The 18,384-nt window shown below is 46.6% G+C and overlaps 1 protein-coding gene across 9 annotated transcripts in view; it reads right to left on the bottom strand.

Annotated features, from left to right (window-relative positions):
* Positions 1 to 54: 54 nt before the first annotated feature.
* Positions 55 to 18,384, bottom strand: part of Ccdc13 (coiled-coil domain containing 13) — a 51,939-nt gene continuing 33,609 nt past the window's right edge. For 3 of the 9 annotated variants that reach the window (XM_021735025.3, XM_078038039.1, XM_021735026.3), the window contains 7 exons: positions 17,295 to 17,501; positions 14,978 to 15,117; positions 14,351 to 14,434; positions 12,013 to 12,141; positions 2,270 to 2,424; positions 1,348 to 1,426; positions 55 to 788 (listed from right to left, as the gene is read on the bottom strand). In XM_021735025.3, coding sequence (XP_021590700.1) covers positions 629 to 788; positions 1,348 to 1,426; positions 2,270 to 2,424; positions 12,013 to 12,141; positions 14,351 to 14,434; positions 14,978 to 15,117; positions 17,295 to 17,501 — 954 coding nt within the window. In that variant the 3' untranslated portion in view covers positions 55 to 628. Of the gene's footprint in view, positions 789 to 1,347; positions 1,463 to 2,269; positions 2,425 to 3,616; positions 7,726 to 12,012; positions 12,142 to 14,350; positions 14,435 to 14,977; positions 15,118 to 17,294; positions 17,502 to 18,384 lie in introns of those variants that run through there. The other 6 variants (XM_078038044.1, XM_078038040.1, XM_078038038.1 and 3 more) reach the window with 6 other exon arrangements.

Genomic DNA, 18,384 nt, shown 5'->3' with positions numbered 1-18,384 from the left:
ATGGGTGGGGTCAGGTTTCCATGAGAGATGACCACTCACTGGAAGATGCAGCAATTATGAAAATAACAATTATTATTACAAGTCCAAGCTTGGCATCTGAGCAGCAGGCTGACAAAGAGGCCAGGAGTGTGCTGCCCTACTCTGTGGATGGGGAGGGCCACAGATGGAGCCAGGGCAGGGCAGGAAGATGCCTAGTGAGGACCACCAAGTAGGTGGGGGAGGCTGGGCAATGTGCCCAACCCAGGACACCAGGGGTTCTGCTGTGCGTATGGAGCCTGTGGGCATGCAGGGGCCCCCAGGCAGGTTCTAAGACAAGGGCCATGAGCACCTGCTCGGGGGACTGCATCTGTCCATCCACAGCTGGCTTGTCCCAGAGCTCTGGCTGATGCTGATGGGCTGCTGGGCCTCCTCCCATCACAGCCACATCTGCCCAGTGTTCCTGCATGGTTCTGCCATGGCTTCTCCTCTGGCTTGAAGTGTGGGCTGTGGTCATTCTGAAGGAGCTGCTTTTGAGGGCAGAGCTGAGCTGGGGCCCGGATGGCTTCCTGAATCGGACACAGTCCTCAGACAGCCTCATCCTCTCAAGGCCTGAGCTGTCCCACTGGCCTTGCTGACACAGGGCCGCATCCTAGTGCTTGTCTGCTTTCTGCTGCCGCAGGGCCTGCAGGAAGACCCCTTTCACCTGGCTAAGGGTCTCGTGGTACATGCGGAAGTCCTCCTCCTTTCCCCGCAGGGCATTGCCCAGGGCGGCTTTCAGCATTTCGTTCTCCTCCACCTGGATGGCCAGCCTGGACCACAGGGAGACAGGGCTGAGTGTGGTCTGAGTAGCACATGGGTGGTGGGGTCCAGGGGGCCCTGGATTGCAGCTCCAGCATGGCTGCTGTTTAGGCTCAGGGTTTTCTCTGACCCACCCCCTCCCCTGCCCTCCCCCCTCCCCAGGAGGAATACCATGCTGGAGTCCTCTCTGGGCCCGCCCACAGCTTTGGGTCTGGTGCCCAGTAGCCTCAGCATTATCAGCCATCCCAAGCAGGAGCTTCATTTGTAGAGGTGCTTTCTCCCCTTTCCCTTTGCATTGTCTTATAAGGCCCAACTGAGGGAGAAAGTGGGTCCAGCAAACCCCGCTTAATAAAACTTCTCTTGGGACTCTGGGGTCATCAGGGAGTGCCTGGGCCCCTTGGCCACTGCAGGGAGATCTCTGAATTGGAAGCCTAGAATCTAGGACCCAGCAGAACCAGCCCTCTTGGCAAACAGAAGTCAAAAGTGCGAACAGGGAGGGACAGTCCCTCTGCCCTTCGTAGCCCCTCTACCTAGACTACTACCCTTTCAGGAAGAGGGGGCAGGAAGCACCTGGTGGTCAGCTCCTCCATCTGCAATTCCACAGGTACACTGGAGAGTTGGGCAGAGGATGGGTCCTTTTTCTCACTTCCTGTTGGGTTGGGCCTGGTGTTAGAGGCTGGCAGACCTGCAGGGCAGTCTTATGGCTCTGCCATCCTGACCCCTAGCTCACCCCAGCCCACACCGTGCTGTCGTGGCTGGCCTGGGACCACCCTTGAGAAGCAGCATTACAGCGACTGGCCTTTCACTTAAAGACAACTTCCCCCAGCTTCAGCACAAGCCTGGAGTGTGTTCTTCTGTCTAGGGTCTGGGTGTGACCACAGCACAAGTGACGCAGGCCACCTTGCAAGGTGAGAGGCAGGTTGTCCCCTCCTTCCTCCCCTTCCTGCTGCTGGCAGGGAAGCTCCAGTGGCCCCCTTGGACCAGGAGTTGGAGCTGTGCGTTGAGGATGGTGGAGCCACAAGACAGAAGAGCTTGGGTCTCCCAGCCTATGGAGAGGCCATGAGAGCCCTCATACAAGTTCACCTACGTGGTGGCAAAAGGGTCTCCTCTGCTGTTTCAGCCACAACTACTTTTGGCTGGCCCAGCAGAGCAACTGTGAACAAGGTTCACTCGGTACAGCAGGTAGAGGGCTGCTGGGGAGGCAGGAAGTAGTGGCTGAGGACATTCAGCAGAGGTACTGCCCCCTCATGCTAAGGGCTAACACGAGGCTGGGCCAGGTCCAAGTGGGCCCGTGGGTCACTGGGGCTCCTACTTCTGGCTGGGAGCTGAGAGAGGCTGCACAGTAAGAGAGGCAGGCAGAGCTCTGCCCTGATACAAACTCCACTTCCCATACTCCCTGATGAAGGCCAAAGAGCAGAGTTAATTGCTTTTTCCTCCCTCAGCAGCGAGGCTGCCCCTACTTCCCACATCAGGACCCTTCCTTGGTCCCTACCTGGTTTATTTTTGGGGGCTGCTTTCTGTGAGGCGGATGCCTTGCCAGGCTCCAAGCGCATCTTCTCCAGATGTTGCTCCAGCACCACAGTGTGGTGCCGCTCCCCCTGCAGCCTCCTTTCCGCCTCCAGGAGCTTGCTGTTGCTCTCCTCCAACCTGATCATTATAGAGGGGCTGCACACGCCCTGGCAGGCAGGGGCAGCCCCTGGTCCACCTACTGAGGCTCCCAGAGAGGTGGGCATATCTTACACTGGGTGGTGGAAATTGTTCTGGATTTTCATTGCAGTAACACAGAAATGTGCACTGAAAAACCACATAGTTCTCTTCAAGGCTTAAAATGAAAAAAATTGGCAGCCCATCCCTACGCCCTTCACTCCGGATTCTTGTTCCCCAGAAGCAACCACTTTTAGCATTTTAAGCTGCTTCTTTGAGTGTTTACTGCCACATTTCTACAGATGCTTGTGCTGCTTTTTTTTAAAAGGTTTAAATATAATCTTTTGACTTCCTGTCATGCGGAATCAGAATTTGGTTTTATTTTAGCACTCTCCCCCTACCCAACAGAACCTACTTTCCTCTTTTTGACTGAATTGATATTAGGTGGTGTGTTAGTTTTCTGTTGCTACTATAACAAATTACCACAAAACAGGCAGCTTGAAATCACACAAACACATTGTCTCACAATTTCTGTATATCTGAAAGGGAGCTGGTTCTTTTGGGTTCTCTGCTCCAGGTATCACAAGCCAAAATCAAGGTGTCAGCTAACCTGGGCTTTTATCTGGAGGTTCTAGGGGAGAATCTGTTTCTAAATCCATTCAGGGTGTTGGAAGAATCCAGTTGTAGGTAGCTGAAGGACTGTTTCCTGCTGCGGTTGGCTAGGGGTCATTTTTAGCTTCTAAAGGGTACTTTGCCCCCTCTGCTTCATAGTCAGCTCTGAATCTTTCATGTGTGATGCCTTCTGCAGCATAACTCTTGAATGACCCCAGATGGAAAAATGTCTCTGCTTTTTTGGGCTCAAGTGATTAGATTTGGCCCACCTGATAATCCAGGATAATCTTCCTATCGTAGAGGCCATCATGATCATTACATCCGAAAAACCCTTCTCAGGCATAACAGCAAAGGGCACAGGCATCAAAATCCTGTCTACCACAGGGAATACATTGGACAATTATTCAGAGCTGACATGTAGTTCACTAATGATTACATTTCCTGGAGTTAATGTTTGTCTTATGTTTATTGTTTTGTTTTCTATATGCCTGTCATAAATCCATGGGCCTTGAAGACCTTGCTGTGTGGTTATTTCACCTGAAAATTTGTTTAATCTTTTTTTAAATATTGTTTTTAGTTGTAGTTGGACACAATACCTTCATTTTATTTATTTTTATGTGGCGCTGAGGATTGAACCCAGCACCTCGCACATGCTAGGCGAGTGCTCCATCACCAAGCTCCAGCCCCAATCTTTAAGTCCCACTAACAGGGGAAAGATAAATGGTGACATATTCATACTATGAAACATGATAGAATATGACAGAACCATTATACTATTCAACACAGTGGCCTTTCATCCACATGAAGCTGTTAAAATTAAAGTTATGATAATTAAATAAAATTTAAAATTCAGTTCTTCAGTCATACTAGGCACACTTCAAGTTCTCAAAAACCACATGTGGCTAATGGCTACTGTATTGGTCAGTGCAGATCTAGAACAAATCCATCATCTCAGAAACTTCTATTGGACAGCACTGGTCTAGCAACGACAAAGAACAAGGTAGAGCTATACATACAAACATGGCTATTCTCCAAGTCACAGAAAAAGAGCAATTGCCACAAGAATACATATTATACCATTTATATAAAGAAGCTCACTAAATAATGACATGTCCAAGGCTACGTATTCAGGTCTGTAACTTCAAGTACAAGGGTCAGGAGATAACAGGGTGGAGTGGGATAACATAAGGAGCAAGACTTGGAAGTGACATACACATGAACCTGACCTGTTGTCTACAGGGGTAACAAGGAGACTCTGGTCCTATGTCTGTGTTAACAGGGGTTTTTAAGAAGACTGAGGTGCTTTCCCCTGTGAGTGGTCAACTGGAGGCCAGTGAGTGGCAAGAGGTGGGTCGGCTTCTCCCACCTGCCTGGGCTTCTTGAAGAAAAATCCTGCAGTCATTGAAGGTGACTGAGCAGTGATGGCCCTTGGGGCTGATATCCTGGGCTGCAGAGGTCAGCCTGAAATCAAGGTGTCAGAGGGCTGCTACGCTAGCTCATCTTGGGGTCTTCTTCCAAGCTCATTCCATTTGTTAGCAGAATTGAGTTCTCTTGTGGCTGTAGAACCTCATTTTCTTGCTGGATATTGACTAGGGGTGGTTGCTAGCTCCTAGAGTGCACCCACCATTCCTGCCACGTGATCTTCTCCACAGCAGGGCAGTCTGCAGGAGAATGTCTTCAAGGTCAGCAGAAGACTAACTCTGCTGCTTCAACTCTCTGGCTTCCTCTGTCTCTGACCTCTAGACTCATGCAATGAAGTCTGCCTTCTCTCTCACTTTGATCAACTCAGTCATCTGACTAGTAAACTTAATTATGTTTGCAAACTCTCCTTTGCCATGTAAGTTAACATAATCATGGCAACAATATCCCACCATATTCACGGGTTCTGACCACACTGATGGGGATGGAAGTATAAAAGGCCTGTATACAAGGGGGCAGGAATTTGGGGGATAATATTAGATAATGTTCTGCCTTCCACAGTGAAAACACAAATTTTCTTTTTTAAGAAAGAAACTAAAGCCCAGTGGTATTGTTAGAGAATAATACAACATTGTTCCAGGCACACTAGAGTCAACATCAGAACTAGGATTAAAGGAGAAAAATCACATGGGTCCTTCAACAGATGCTGAAGAAACATTGGTAAACCATTCCTTATTTCTGATTTTAAAAACTCAAAGTGACTGGAAATATAGCCAAGTGGTAGCCTGATTGTCTAGCATGTATAAGGCCATGGGTTTGATTCCCAGCACTGCAAAAACAAACCAAATCAAACAAAATGCTTCAAGTAAAAAGGAAAACAGAAGGAAACATCTTAACACAATAAAATATTATAAATTTAGAAACCAATAACTCATGAATAGAGGAATGGTAAATCAATCGGTGGATTTACATGATAAGATACTCTGTAACCATAAAAAGAATATGTACTGACATGAAGAGAAGTTCTGCAATATGTTACTAAATAAAATAAATAGCTGAAGATTATGCATAGTATATGATCCAATTTAAACATTTATAACAAATTAAAAATTTAAAAACAAATAAATATAAGGCTAATATAATTCAGAGGATGAACTGAAAACAAAGATGAACAAGCAGAAGCTACTGAAGCACTGTCTGTGGGGTGGGGCTTTCATTTTTCTGTTATGGATTTCAGTAACAGTTTCCTTTTGTTTAACTTTGTATTCCATTCATACTAGGCAAAACAATAAAACAGCAGCAAACACCATATTAAAATGATAAAAGCATGTTATGAGTTTCTTCAAAAACTTAGGAGCAATCAAACTCTGGATTTCTTCCCCAAATTGTGCCTTCACCATCTTGATACACATATCACCATCACTCATGTAATTGCTCAGCCCCCAAAGCTGAGAGTCATGCTTGCTTTCTTCCTCACCTTCGGCTTCCACTCTATCAGTAAGTGCTACAGCTTTCCCACAAACACACTAGAGCCAGCTCCCTCGCATTCCTCCTCCTGTGGCCTGGTTGAGGCTGCTCCTCAGGCCTGGATCCATAGTCTTTGCCCTCAAGACTCTCAGATCCTTCGGATCTCCAATTATTCTCTTTGGGACAGGCTTTGTCCTCACCAATGTTCTCTTCCTCAATTGTTAACTGGTCTAAGTCAGCCAGACCCTCATTTGTCAATGGCTTGGAGTGTGATTCTAACAGTCCTCTGACATCAGGTGTGTCAACTACATGAGAGTCCAAATATTTTGAAAGACTTGTCTTGTTATTTCAAAATCGATTGTCATTGTATTTCAAGAGTCTGATCAGATTGGCCCAATGCCAGTGTAAAGTGAAGAATATTAAGTGGTCAAATTATTAGTAAATATTTTGATATTAAAATTTTTGCTTTTGTAAAGTTGTGGCTCAGTGGCAGAGCACTTGCCTAGCATGTGTGAGGCACTGGGTTCGATTCTCAGCAACACATATATATTAATAAAGTCTTTTAACAACTAAAAAATATTTAAAAATTTTACTTTCATGTGTGCTGTAATTGTGAGTATTTGATAAACAATATTCAGGAGATTCCACAACCCAACAATTAATTTAACATAAATGATACAAGGTCTTTATGAAGGTAAACAGGCATAACATTATATACATAATATTATATGTGTAATACGTAAATTGATCTTCTATAAATTAAGAAAAAATTATCAACAATTTCAAAAAATGAGCAATGGCACAAATAGGTAGTTAACAGAAAAGAACACATACTGGGGTTGTGTGAAAAACATGCTCATCTTCAATGTTTTTGTTTTTTTAAGTTTTTTTTTTTTTTGTGGTACTGAGAATTGAACCCAGGGATACTTAATCACTGAGCCATGTCCTCAGCCCTTTCTCTTTGAGAAAGAGTCCCACTAAGTTGCTTAGGGACTCACTAAGTTGCTGAGGCTGGCTTTGAACTTGCAATCCTACTGCCTCAGCCTCTTGAGCTACTGGGATTACAGGTGTGCACCACCGTACCCAGCTCCTCATTTTTGGTCATAGCAAAACAGATGAAGATAATAATGAGATATTAGTGTTTCTTTATGAGTTTGAAAAAAATGTTAATGACTGATAAAACTTACTATAGAAGAGACTATAGGGAAAGGATCAAGAGTTCACATGATTGGTAGGAATGCAAATTCGACTCATTTTAAAAGGGCAATTTGCCATTATTTGTAGAGATGTTTAGTGTGAAGCTACTTTTTGATAATATATGTAATATATGTGTTGTCCATATGGCTGAATACACACATATACACATGTATGTACATATGCATGTATATATTATTGGATGTGGAAAGAAAAAATTTAGTAGTTTTAATAGTTCTTATTTATGAAGAATGTGGAATCGGGTGTTGGAGAAACAGAGACTTTTTGCAATAAGTACATATACATTTCTAGTAGAAAACCTAGCAAAACTTCCAATAGTGTAAGGCAGGGGTTTTAATGCCAACATGAGGGCAGCTGATATAAACTTGTACATCTCTAAGGCAGCAAGTTACTTACAAGTGAGTTAATATAATTCTAGATACTTCAACAGAATACCTTGGTTGTGATAATCAGAGTTAAGATAATCTCCATCAACAAGTGCAGGGAAGTGGTGAGGAAGCTGTAGTCCACTGGGGCCTGGGGCAGGGCAGGGTGGAGGCTCATCAGTCGTGAGAAACTGAACACAGGCAGCACTCCTGTGTTCCGGAAACCCTAAGCCAATAAATTAGCATAAAGCACTGATCAGAAACCACTGAAACCTCAAGGGCTCCATAGAAACAACCGTAGACCCACGCTCTAGGAGCACTTTCACAGCCTAAGAACTGCCACAAGAAAATCCCCACTGAAAATGAGATGAGCTCACACCACCAGAAATACAAGCCACCTGGGGAGAACATTCATCCCAAGTGAAGAGTCAATCAACAGACGCTATTTACATCCCTAGGTAATAAAGGTGATACAACTATTTGAAAGGACTAAGTTAAGTTTAAAATTATTGAAAAGAGAAAGACAATACATCTTTGTTTGTTTGGTTGGTTATCATGCTGGGGATCAAACACAGGGCCTTGCACATGATAGTCAAGCTCTCTGCCACTAAGCTACACCCCCACTCTGGAAAGGCAAGAAATCTTAATGAAAGGACAAATGCTATAAGCAAGAGAATAGGACAAATGCTATAATAGCACACAACAGTTATTAAAATAGGTTTCATGGTAGATGAAGTGCAACTCAAGAGATTTAGTGAACTGGAAGATAGATTTGGAGAAATCATTTGGAATTCAGCCTAAAATATAGAGTTAAAAATTATGTAAGAAAGCAAGGAATTCTAATGTGTGGTGGCTGAACATTTTAGTAAAAAGAACAGGGAAAATCAAGAAGCAACAAATAAAGAAAAGTCCTTGGCAATACATAGATTGAAGTCCTTGAATTAAAAAAGTACACTAATTCCTGAACATAAAAATAGACTAATAATAATAATATATAGGAAAATAATATATATAGGAAAAATGTATAGAAAATATATACAGGAAAATATCATAGAAAATATATAGGAAAATATATATGTATATGTAATTGGGAAAATAAATTTGTTGGAAAATATATATATAGGAATATATGTGTATTTATATATGTATATATGTGTGTGTGTGTGTATCATATTTTTAGACACATCACAGTGAAACCTTACAATATAAAAGACAAAGAGAATAAATGAAAAAGTATCCAGAGAGAAAGGATATCTACACAGAGATGACAAACTGCTAGCAGATTCCTTTTAAGTAACAGTGGATGATAAAAGATGAAATAATGGCCACAAAGTACTGAGAAAAAATACCCATCTACTACTCAGAATTCTATGCCAAAGTTTCTCCTAAATTCTCATTTAAGAGAATGGTACAATAGATACACTTAAAAGTAAGGATTCAGGGAGTTGACCATTTTTATGGCCCCAATGAACTAACACATGTACCTCAGTAGGGAAACTGAACCCAGAAGGAAGACTGAGGTACAAGAAGCAACCAAGAGGAAAGACATCTGTAATGAAAGGAATACCAAATCAGCCGCAGTGGTGCACCCTCTTATCCCAGCAATCTGGGAGGCTGAGGTAGGAGGACCTCAGGTTTGAGACTAGCCTGGGCAACATAGTGAAACTCTGTCTCAAAAATTTAAAAACATGAAAAAAGGTCTGGGGATATTGTTGAGTGGTAGAAAGCTGCTGGGTTTAACCCCAAGTATCACAACAAAGGAAAGAAGTGCAATCTACTTAATATTTTCAGGGTGTTTAAAGAAAGAATGTGAACAAGAATGTTAAACAGTCACATGGGGGCTGGGGTTGTGGCTCAGTGGTAGAGCGCTCGTCTAGCATGCGTGAGGCCCTGGTTTGATCCGCAGCACCACATAAAAATAAATAAATAAAATAAAGGTATTGTGTCTAACAAAAAAAATCTTAAAAAAGAGAAAAAAAGAAAAAAAAACAGTCACATGAAAGACACAAGTGGAAAAATTAGAGTTAAAGCATTCACACACACACACATACACACACACACACACACACACACACACACACACACACACGGGATTGAACCTAGGGGTGCTTAACCACTGAGCCACATCCCCAGCCCTTTTCAATTTTTTATTTTGAGGCAGGGTCTTGCTAAATTGCTGAGGCAGGCTTTGAACTTGCAATCCTCCTGCCTCAGCCTCCTGAGTTCCTGGGATTTATAGGCATGTGCCACTGCACCTAGCTAAAAACATTCTTAATTTATTCTATTGCTCACAATATGTAAAGAAACCTATTGATTTTTAAATCTCCTGAGCTGTGTTTTATGTTAAAAGTTAAGGATCACACTCATAGAATACAGATAAAATGTATAACTTCCAAACTTGTATAGAAGAAAGGGAAATAAAACTTGGTCAGTCTAGTATCAGGGAAAAGAAAGGAGAAAAAGGAGCAAAAATCATTGCAAGTAGAAAATATTACTTAAGATGATTAAATACTATAAAAACGAAAATAGGTTAGACTCCTCTACTTAAAACACAGAAAATTTCAGGTTGAATTTTAAAACAAAGCCAACTACATGCTTTTTTTAAAAAAGAGACATATTTAGTAACTTTTGCTGTGGTAGACTAACCATACCAGCCCTCCTATTGTAAACAATTAGAGAAATGGATGCAATCTGAGAAATAACTTGTTTTCAGACAATAGGTAACAGGACAACAGGCACAGAACTCAATACTTGAGAGAAAGGAAACAATGACTTGAGTTCTACTGTCCTGGATTTTGCCTGAGGTCTTTTCTCAGCATGAGGGAGAGGGAATCCCAGCAGAGCCCAGTAGTCTTACTGGGATAAGGACAGGAGACTGGCCAACAGGACAGAGGAGGGGGACTAAGGTCCCTGGAATTTGTAGGGCAGAGTACAGGAGGGGGAAGCTCCATAAAGACCACTCCTGTGTAAGCTTGTGACAAATTCTAAGGATCAAGAAAGGAATGAACATTGAGGATCTCTGAGAAAGGAAGTCCAGTGCTTTGGGATCAGAAGTCCAAACAGATTAGGAAGTTTGGAGTGTGGAATGAGCTCCATTTTCTTGCTAAAAGCCCAGGGAGAGGGCAAGCCTCTAGAGTAAGGAAAGTGATGTGTCTTGGTTGATGGGCCTGGGCCAGCCTCACAGAGTTTCCTGGCACCCTCCAATGACACATGGGAGCAGAATGACTCTGAGGACTCCAGAAGGTGTGAGCTGACAGAGTGTTGTATGTGCATGACTCTTAGAGTGACAGCCTCCTTAGATCTGGGTCATGGGTGTCATGGTTGTAGATACTCTAATCCCAGCACTGCATGGAGAGGTCCCAGAAGATGAGCTCTCTTAGGGAGAGATTGCATGTAGAAGAACCAAGGTGGCCCTGCTGGGCTTCCAGCTGAACGAGGCCATCTAAGTGACCCAGCAAATTCCCAGTGAACTCACAGAATCAAGAAAAAGAACCAACCATCGTGTTTTATGCCACTAAATTGTGGGCAGCTTGTTAAGCAGCAACAGATGACTGAGTCACCTCCCAATTGCAGGTGTAACTTAAGGGAAGTGGGAAAGAAAGCTGGTGTTGAGTATGTGTTTGCACCCAGAGGGGCTATAGTCATCATGCCCCCTCATGAGGGGCAGACATGGGGGCTGTACAGGCCAGCTAGACCTTGTTCCCCAGAAACCACTGGCATAAGAACTAAAAGTCATTCCCATGCCCCAGAAAAGACTGCCCAAAGATCCTTGCTTCCAAGATCCCTGTATCTTCTTGGGCTCCCTGCTCTTCATCTTGGAGTTTTCCAGTACCTTCCAAAAATTTAATTCAGCCAGAATTGGTTTCTATTATCTGTCATCAAAGAAACTTGACTGATACATGATACAGCCTGTTAGGACAGAAACTCAATGGTGTCTTTTGTATTCTTCAGTGCAGAGGTCACATGGCTGGCCATGTGTTGGCCTGGGCGTCTGCAGTTCTTGCCAAAACGGTCACTTGAGCAAGAAGCACTGATTTATTTGAGTGGAAGTCTGTCAACAACCCTTTGGAGGCCACTGTACCTCCTGGTCCACTGCCTCCCCAGAGAAGTCTCAGCCCCTCGTCTCTCTTGCTCTTGGTAATTCTAGACATCAGCCCAGCCTGCGTCTTCTCCCCTCCAACCTCTAACACGACCAGGTACAATGCCGGTCCTGCCACAGATTTTAATTTATTGCTGGATTGATTTGACCGACTTAACTACTCCAAAGTGTCCCTCCCCTGAGAATCCTACCTCTAGTCCACGTGCCATGATGTGGTCCTACTGGGTGCACATAGGATAGAGTTGTGGGAAAACCACAGCGTGATGAAAGGGCCCCAAAGTCATGGGGCATTTGGGTGGGCACATGAGTGGCATAGCCTGGACCGACACCACAGGAGCCAAGCTCTCACATGAGGTAGATCCAGTTCCCACCACATGTGGGTCTAAGGGAGAATCCCTGGGTGACAGGTATTACCGTTTCTGCAGGACAGTAACAAACTCAGTGAGCCGGTCTCGCTCCACCTCGGTGGCCTGCCAGAGGGCCTTGATCTCTGTCACTTGTGCTTGCCAGCCTTTTTGTTCTGGGGAGTCCAAGCACCTGGGACTAGGGAGGAGGGCAGAGGGCAGAGGTCATCTGAAGCCTGAAGACACACACTTACCCCTGTGATGGTGGGAGGGAGTGGAAGGACAGTCAGAGGTTCTCAGAGACAGCCAGAGAAGGAACCTAACCCAACCCGTCCTGGTCCATCATTCCTAGCCTTACTTAGCTGCTAGAGTTACACTGACCTCTGTCCATCCCATTACTGTGGGGTCTGAGATTAGTCGAGCTGCTATGAAAGCTGCCCAGGGTACCCATACCTGTGTGGTCTCTGGGGTTTGGCTACTGTGCCCAATATCAGGAGGCCCTAATCTGTGGTCCTGCCAGCTTGTCCCAGACCTTCTGCATCTCCTGGTTTGGCCCTGAATCCAGTGCACTCTCCTGGAGCCTGGACATTGGGCTTTGTGTCTTGGCCAATGTTCTCCAGTCCATCACTGCTTTGTTCCTTACCATTGGTCCTGTCTACTGGTTCCTTACCTGTTGCCTGGGGCCAGGTCAGAAGGTGGACTCTATGCTCCAAACCCCCAGATCCCATGAGTAAGTTCCCTGTTGTTCTCTGCTTGTGCCCTCACATTTCCTAGTGTGACATTGGGTGAGCCTGGACTTGCTCTTCCAGCAATGTTGGATATAGGGAGATTACGGAAATGGGCAGCATCTTGAAGCTGATCTGGCATGTGAGCCTGAGGGCCAACTCTCTCTGGGGTGTTGGGAAGGCCTCTTACCCTCTCTTGGCCCCAGTTTTCCTCTGAATATTGAGGGGGTTGGTTAAGATGTGTTCTGAGGACTGCAGACCTCTCTGTGTTCTGAGTCCTAAAATGCTTTAGGGCATTGCTACTCAAATCAATGGCTAAAACTATTCTGGATCAGTGACTTTAGCATGGCCTAGAAGCTTGTTAGAAATGCAGAACCCTAGTCTCCATCCCAGACCTGCAGTCTCAGAACCTATATTCAACCTAGTAGATCCCTAGTGACCTATGTGCATGGCACAGGTTGGAAGGCCCTATCTAGTCACCTCCATGATTCTCGAATGGAGCAGAGGAGATGCAGGAAGATGGGGCTGACCCCCAGCTCTGTCCTATTCCCAGGCATTCCATTAGAGTCACCTGAAGAGAGCTCTGTCCTATTCCCAGGCATCCCATTAGAGTCACCTGAAGAGAGCTCTGTCCTATTCCCAGGCATCCCATTAGAGTCACCTGAAGAGAGTGGGTCAAACCATGGCAGCTCTTTCAGATATATACTCTCTGCCCCATGAACTCCTATCCCATCACTGATGGGAAGGAACTGTAAGCTCCATGAAGGCAAGGCCTATCTGTGTATTGTAGAAGAAACAGGCTTGAAAACCAGCAGTCTGGGCAGCCAATCCTGTGTCCCTGGGGAATTCAGAGGTCATAGCCACATAAGTTTGGAAGGAACTTTGAATGGTCATTTTGCTCATATCCCTGCTTTCAGAACTGTGATTGAAACCTCACAGAAAGAGTCTGCCCATCCTCCTTTTGCTGTGATGAGGCCTCCCCACCCTCAGTAGTGGCATGTGCCCTGTGGCTCTGTCAGTCTACTTGCCTCTAAGTGCTCTTGTGACCACAACCTGATGGGTAGGACAACTGCAGGTCTGACCTTGGTCCAAACATCAGGCCAGAAGTGTCCCAGGTACTTTGGGGGAGATGATAGCCCAGAGAGAGGACCAACTTGCCGAGAGCCACACAGTGAGTCAGAAGTAGGACGGAGCCCACTTGGGGACCTTGCCTGGAACCTGAGCTGACCTGCCTGAGGGGCGGGGGTGTACTGACAAGCAGGAGCATGGCTCCAGTGGACAGTGGGCAGGGCTCGGGACAGGACTTAGAGGTAGGACAAAACCATCCTTTGTCTATGAGCTGGCAGTAAGAACAAAAGGCCCATTTAAGCCCTTAGGCTTGATTCTATCAACAAAGAGAGGCCAGAGAGCTGAGGGGATATCAGTGACTTAAAGTGGGAACCCATATGAGGTGAAATTCTCCCTCTAGAGACTGATTTTCCATGAGGAAGAGAAGGCCAGTGAAGGTACTGGGAGCCAGGCCCAGGAAGATAAGGAACACAGTCTGGCATCAAGAGGCCAAGGTTCCAGTTCTCTACCAACTGGGACCTCAACTTCCTTGACCCTCCACATCCTTACTTAATTGAGGAAGAGTCCCTAGCTTTCACCTGGCCTCAGTTTTCCCTCCTTTGAATGGGCTCATACCTGGGTGAGGTCCTGTGGGGGCTGGACAGGGAAGGCCTGGTGAGAGCAGATTCCACCAGCGTGTGACCCAGGCTGCTCACAGAGCTGTGCAAAGGCAGAAGGGACCCATCAGCAGGGAAAGGCAGACTGGGCATGGCTGGGCCTCACCTCTGTGTGTGAGGTGGAATGGGGGCCAGCAGGGCTCCAGGAAGCCTGTGGAGGTGACCAGTGTGGGCCTTACAGCAGGCTGGGCTGGGTGGCCCTGTAGATTTGCTGCTCTTCTTTGCAGAATTCTTACTTGCTCAAAATGAAACAGAACCTGGTGATATCAGAACTTTGAGCAACCATCCCAAGTTTGTTTGGGGGTCCTAGAAGCAGATGCATTCTGAGGCCAGCTCAGAGAGGCCATTATAGGGAGCTGCAACCAGTAACCAGCATGCTCTTGAGGTAATAAACCTGGACCTAATTGGTTCGTCCTGCAGATGCAGAGCAAAAATACTGGGAGAGGCCCACGTATTGGAAGAACAACAGCCCAGTCATCTTAAACTTGTTCCTATGGTTTCCCATCAGGGGCAGCAGGAAGCAACTTTTCTTCTGAATAATTAATAATTCACTCTCCAACCCCTCTCTTACATTTTTTTTTCTTACCGAGAAGATCCCAGCCTGCTGATGTGGTTGCCTGCTGAGGCTGGAGGCTTGGCCAGACCCTGGTCCTCCAGGAGTCTGGTGTGGGCTGGGTGGACCTCAGGCCCGCTGGACTCCTCACCCATTACTTTATTCTGAAGATACTGTAGGGGACAGATGTGGGTTCAATTCTCAGAGCTTTGGCACAGTGGCCTGGAAAAGGCAGGAGGGGGCCTTGGCTCCCTTTCGGGGCTTTCAGGGGAAGTGAAAGAGGCTTCTTTTCAGAAGTGAAAAGCCAGGCCTGTGTGGTGAAGGCACTACTTGCATGATAATGACATCTAATAATGCCTCTCTTCAGAAAGGGAGCTACATGGTATGAGCTCGGTAGCTGGGCCAGGAAGTTGTCCCAAAGGGAGGTGTGCAGCCTTAAAATTGGGGCAGATTGGAGATTGATATCTGCAAGCAGGCCCCCTTCTCAGGGCAGCTGCACATAAATGCCAGGCATGACTGAGGCCAGCCCCCTTTGGCAGTTGGAATACCTAGACCTTTCATACACATCTGGAGCCAGAGAGATTGGCAGGGTCTCGGCAAGCACTAGAAGCCTTGGGTGAAGGCTGGGCTTCCAGGTCCCCTCCCCTCCCACCACCCCCTCCTCTCCTGGATACTTGGAGGGGCCAAGCTGAAGAAAGAACATTAGAGGACTCTCCACAGGAGGTCAGGCTGTCATTAAGGAGTGGACAGTTGGTGTGAGTTCCTAACAAACGGGCAAGACCCCACTCCTAGCCATTCTGAGAAATCTTGCAATAGATGCCATCTTGTCTATGGGTAATGCTTGGTCCCCTACTGGCTGGTGACATCTGATATAGGATCTGTCCTCTCTTGTATGCCTGGAGCAAGGACAGTGATGTGAAGATTCTGGAATGTTGCTTCGTGCCCTTTCAGAAGTCCCTCCCTAGTGAGCTGGGGATGAAAAGTGAGGTGAGGGCTACAAAGCAATATTCCCCCTCCCTGTCACACTGATTCGGTTCCAGCTTTCCTCCTGCTCCAGGCCCTCCCTCAGCCCTAAGGGCTTCAGCATTCTTTACCACAGCCAGTCCTATGGTCCCAGGCTATTGTGGCCCTGGAGATGGACTGCTATGTAGGACAAATCATGCTGGACCAAGCTCTCACACCTCTGACTGGACCATGAATCCCTAGAAATAAAGGCAGGGCTGCTCTGTGACACACCGGTGGCTCTGCCAGTCAATCTCTCAGTGGAACAGAAACTATAAGTCTTCTTTGTCATTGGGGGACCTTCATGCCTGTCACAGAATCTTTATCCCCAGAGGCCAGTGATTCCTCTCCCCACACCTCAAGCTGGAGATGCCTGACTCCTAGCAGCCCCAGCTGTGCCCTCAGGCACCTGCCATGGAGCATCCACTGTGTGCTTGATTCAGGGGCAGGCACCAAGGCATGATGGGCTGTGCCCCCTTGAAAAGGTTTAGCTTAGGGCTGCAGAGGGAGTTGGAGAGTGCCTGGGAGGGCCACATAACACATTCTGGGGGTCTGGCGCTTCCTGGAGGTGCTCAGGACTAACAACTGAGGGGTAGAGCTGGCCAGACAGAGGCAGCTAGGGAGGAAGTATAGGTGCTCTTCAGGTTGGAACAGCCCTGGAGTGAGGAGAAAGCAGTCATGTGAGGAGCGAAGTGGCATCTGTGTAGCAGAAGATAGGAGGAAGGGGAAAGGTGATGAGAAGATGCAGGAGGAATGGCAGCAAGAACAGGTCACGCAGCTAACTGGAATCTGGATGAAGTGGTGTGGTCTTCTGGGGTTGGGGTTGTAGCTCAGTGGTGGAGCACTTGCCTAGCATGTGTGGGGTACTAGGTTTAATCCTCAGCATCATGTAATAATAAATAAAATAAAGGTATCATGTCCATCAACAACTAAAAAAAATATTAAAAAAAAAGAAGTGTGCCTTTCTTTCCGCTGTCCTACTGACAGCAACGTGAACATAATGGCTGGAGCTAGAGTCACCATATTGGATTAGGAGAATGAGAGCCAGAGCTGGAGATGGGCGGCCTGGATCCTTGAGCACTGAATAAAGCTGAGGTGATGGGAAGCCATGGGCAGATTTTAAATAGAGTGAGTACACAACCAGATTTCTTTAGAAAGGAAAGGTGTGTGTGGAATGAGACAGGGAGCCAGATGGAAGCAGGTGGCTGAAGTAGAGCCAGGAAGGATGTGGTGTGGCTTGGCTAAGGCAAGTGGAAAGAAATGGAAGGAGCTGAGATTTCTCTGGATGTGGGATGGATTTACCAGGGCTTGGAAATGGATGTTGGGGCAGTGCCAGCACGATACTCACCTGCACACCAAGTTGCCCGATCTCTAATTCCAGCTGCCGCACCTTGGCCTCACGCTCGGCCACCATGGCCTGCAGCTGGGCCACAAGGCTGCTGCTCTGTTGGGCCTGGCTGTTGAGATTCTGGTCCATTTGGTGCTGGGATGTGCGCATCTTTTCCTCCTGTAGATTCAAGCTGCCCAGAATGTCCTGTAGCTGCTTCAGCTGGTCCTGATGGGTGGGCAAGCAAGAGGATAGATGGGGGTCAGTGGAGGCTGCTCTGGGCAGGTAAGGATAAGAGGAGACTGCTTCCCCACCTGGAGCAACCCACCCCTCCCCCTAGCCACTGGGAACCTAGTGGTGGGACACTAACTGTCCCACTGAGAAGGAAGAACACATTCCTTGCCTGCCCTGGGTGGGGCTCAAAGCAGACAAGTGGGAAATGTACACATCTTCTGTCCTTAAATTCCTTCTTCCTAAGATGAGGACTGAGAAAGATATCGAAAGAGCTTTCGAGGACAAGAGAAAGTTACTCAGAAGGTGGCTCTTCAGCTGGTAGGACAAATATCTGGGTAAAAGAAAGCCTGATCCCACTGGTTGGGAAAGTACCTTTGGAGGCAAGATCTAGACTCTCCCAGGGATTCTTTAGCATCTGGCTGAGGCCCCCATCCCTGAAAAGGGAGACTGGGGTGGGGGCAGGAGCCTCCTGCCTGGGGGCCATCAGGAAGGACAATGTCAGTGATTGGGAACAGGTTGGGGGCTGTCGTCCTCACCTCCTAGTGAAGGAAACTAAGGCTCAGAGAACCCAAGGACACATTTCTGGTGAGTGGATGGAACTGATTTACAGCTCTTATTATGCCATCTTCAGTGCAAAGGATGGTGGCATGCATGGACTTCAGGGGACATCTGCCCTGTACCCTATTTTAAAAACTGGTTTCTGAGACTCAGAAAGGAGATGCACTGGGCCCCAGGACATCCAGCAAGGTACCAATGGAGGCAAGCCTATCTTACTGTTCTACAGCAAGCCAGGCATAACATGCCTGGGGTGTGTGGGTACAACTTAGAATTGAGACACCAAACTCTGGGGGTACTTCAGGTCCCACAGAGAAAAGCC

Source organism: Ictidomys tridecemlineatus, chromosome 2 (assembly GCF_052094955.1).
Source record: "Ictidomys tridecemlineatus isolate mIctTri1 chromosome 2, mIctTri1.hap1, whole genome shotgun sequence".
Taxonomy (NCBI): domain Eukaryota; kingdom Metazoa; phylum Chordata; class Mammalia; order Rodentia; family Sciuridae; genus Ictidomys; species Ictidomys tridecemlineatus.
The sequence above is the reverse complement of the archived record's forward strand: the minus strand, read 5'-3'. Positions and strand labels throughout refer to the sequence as shown.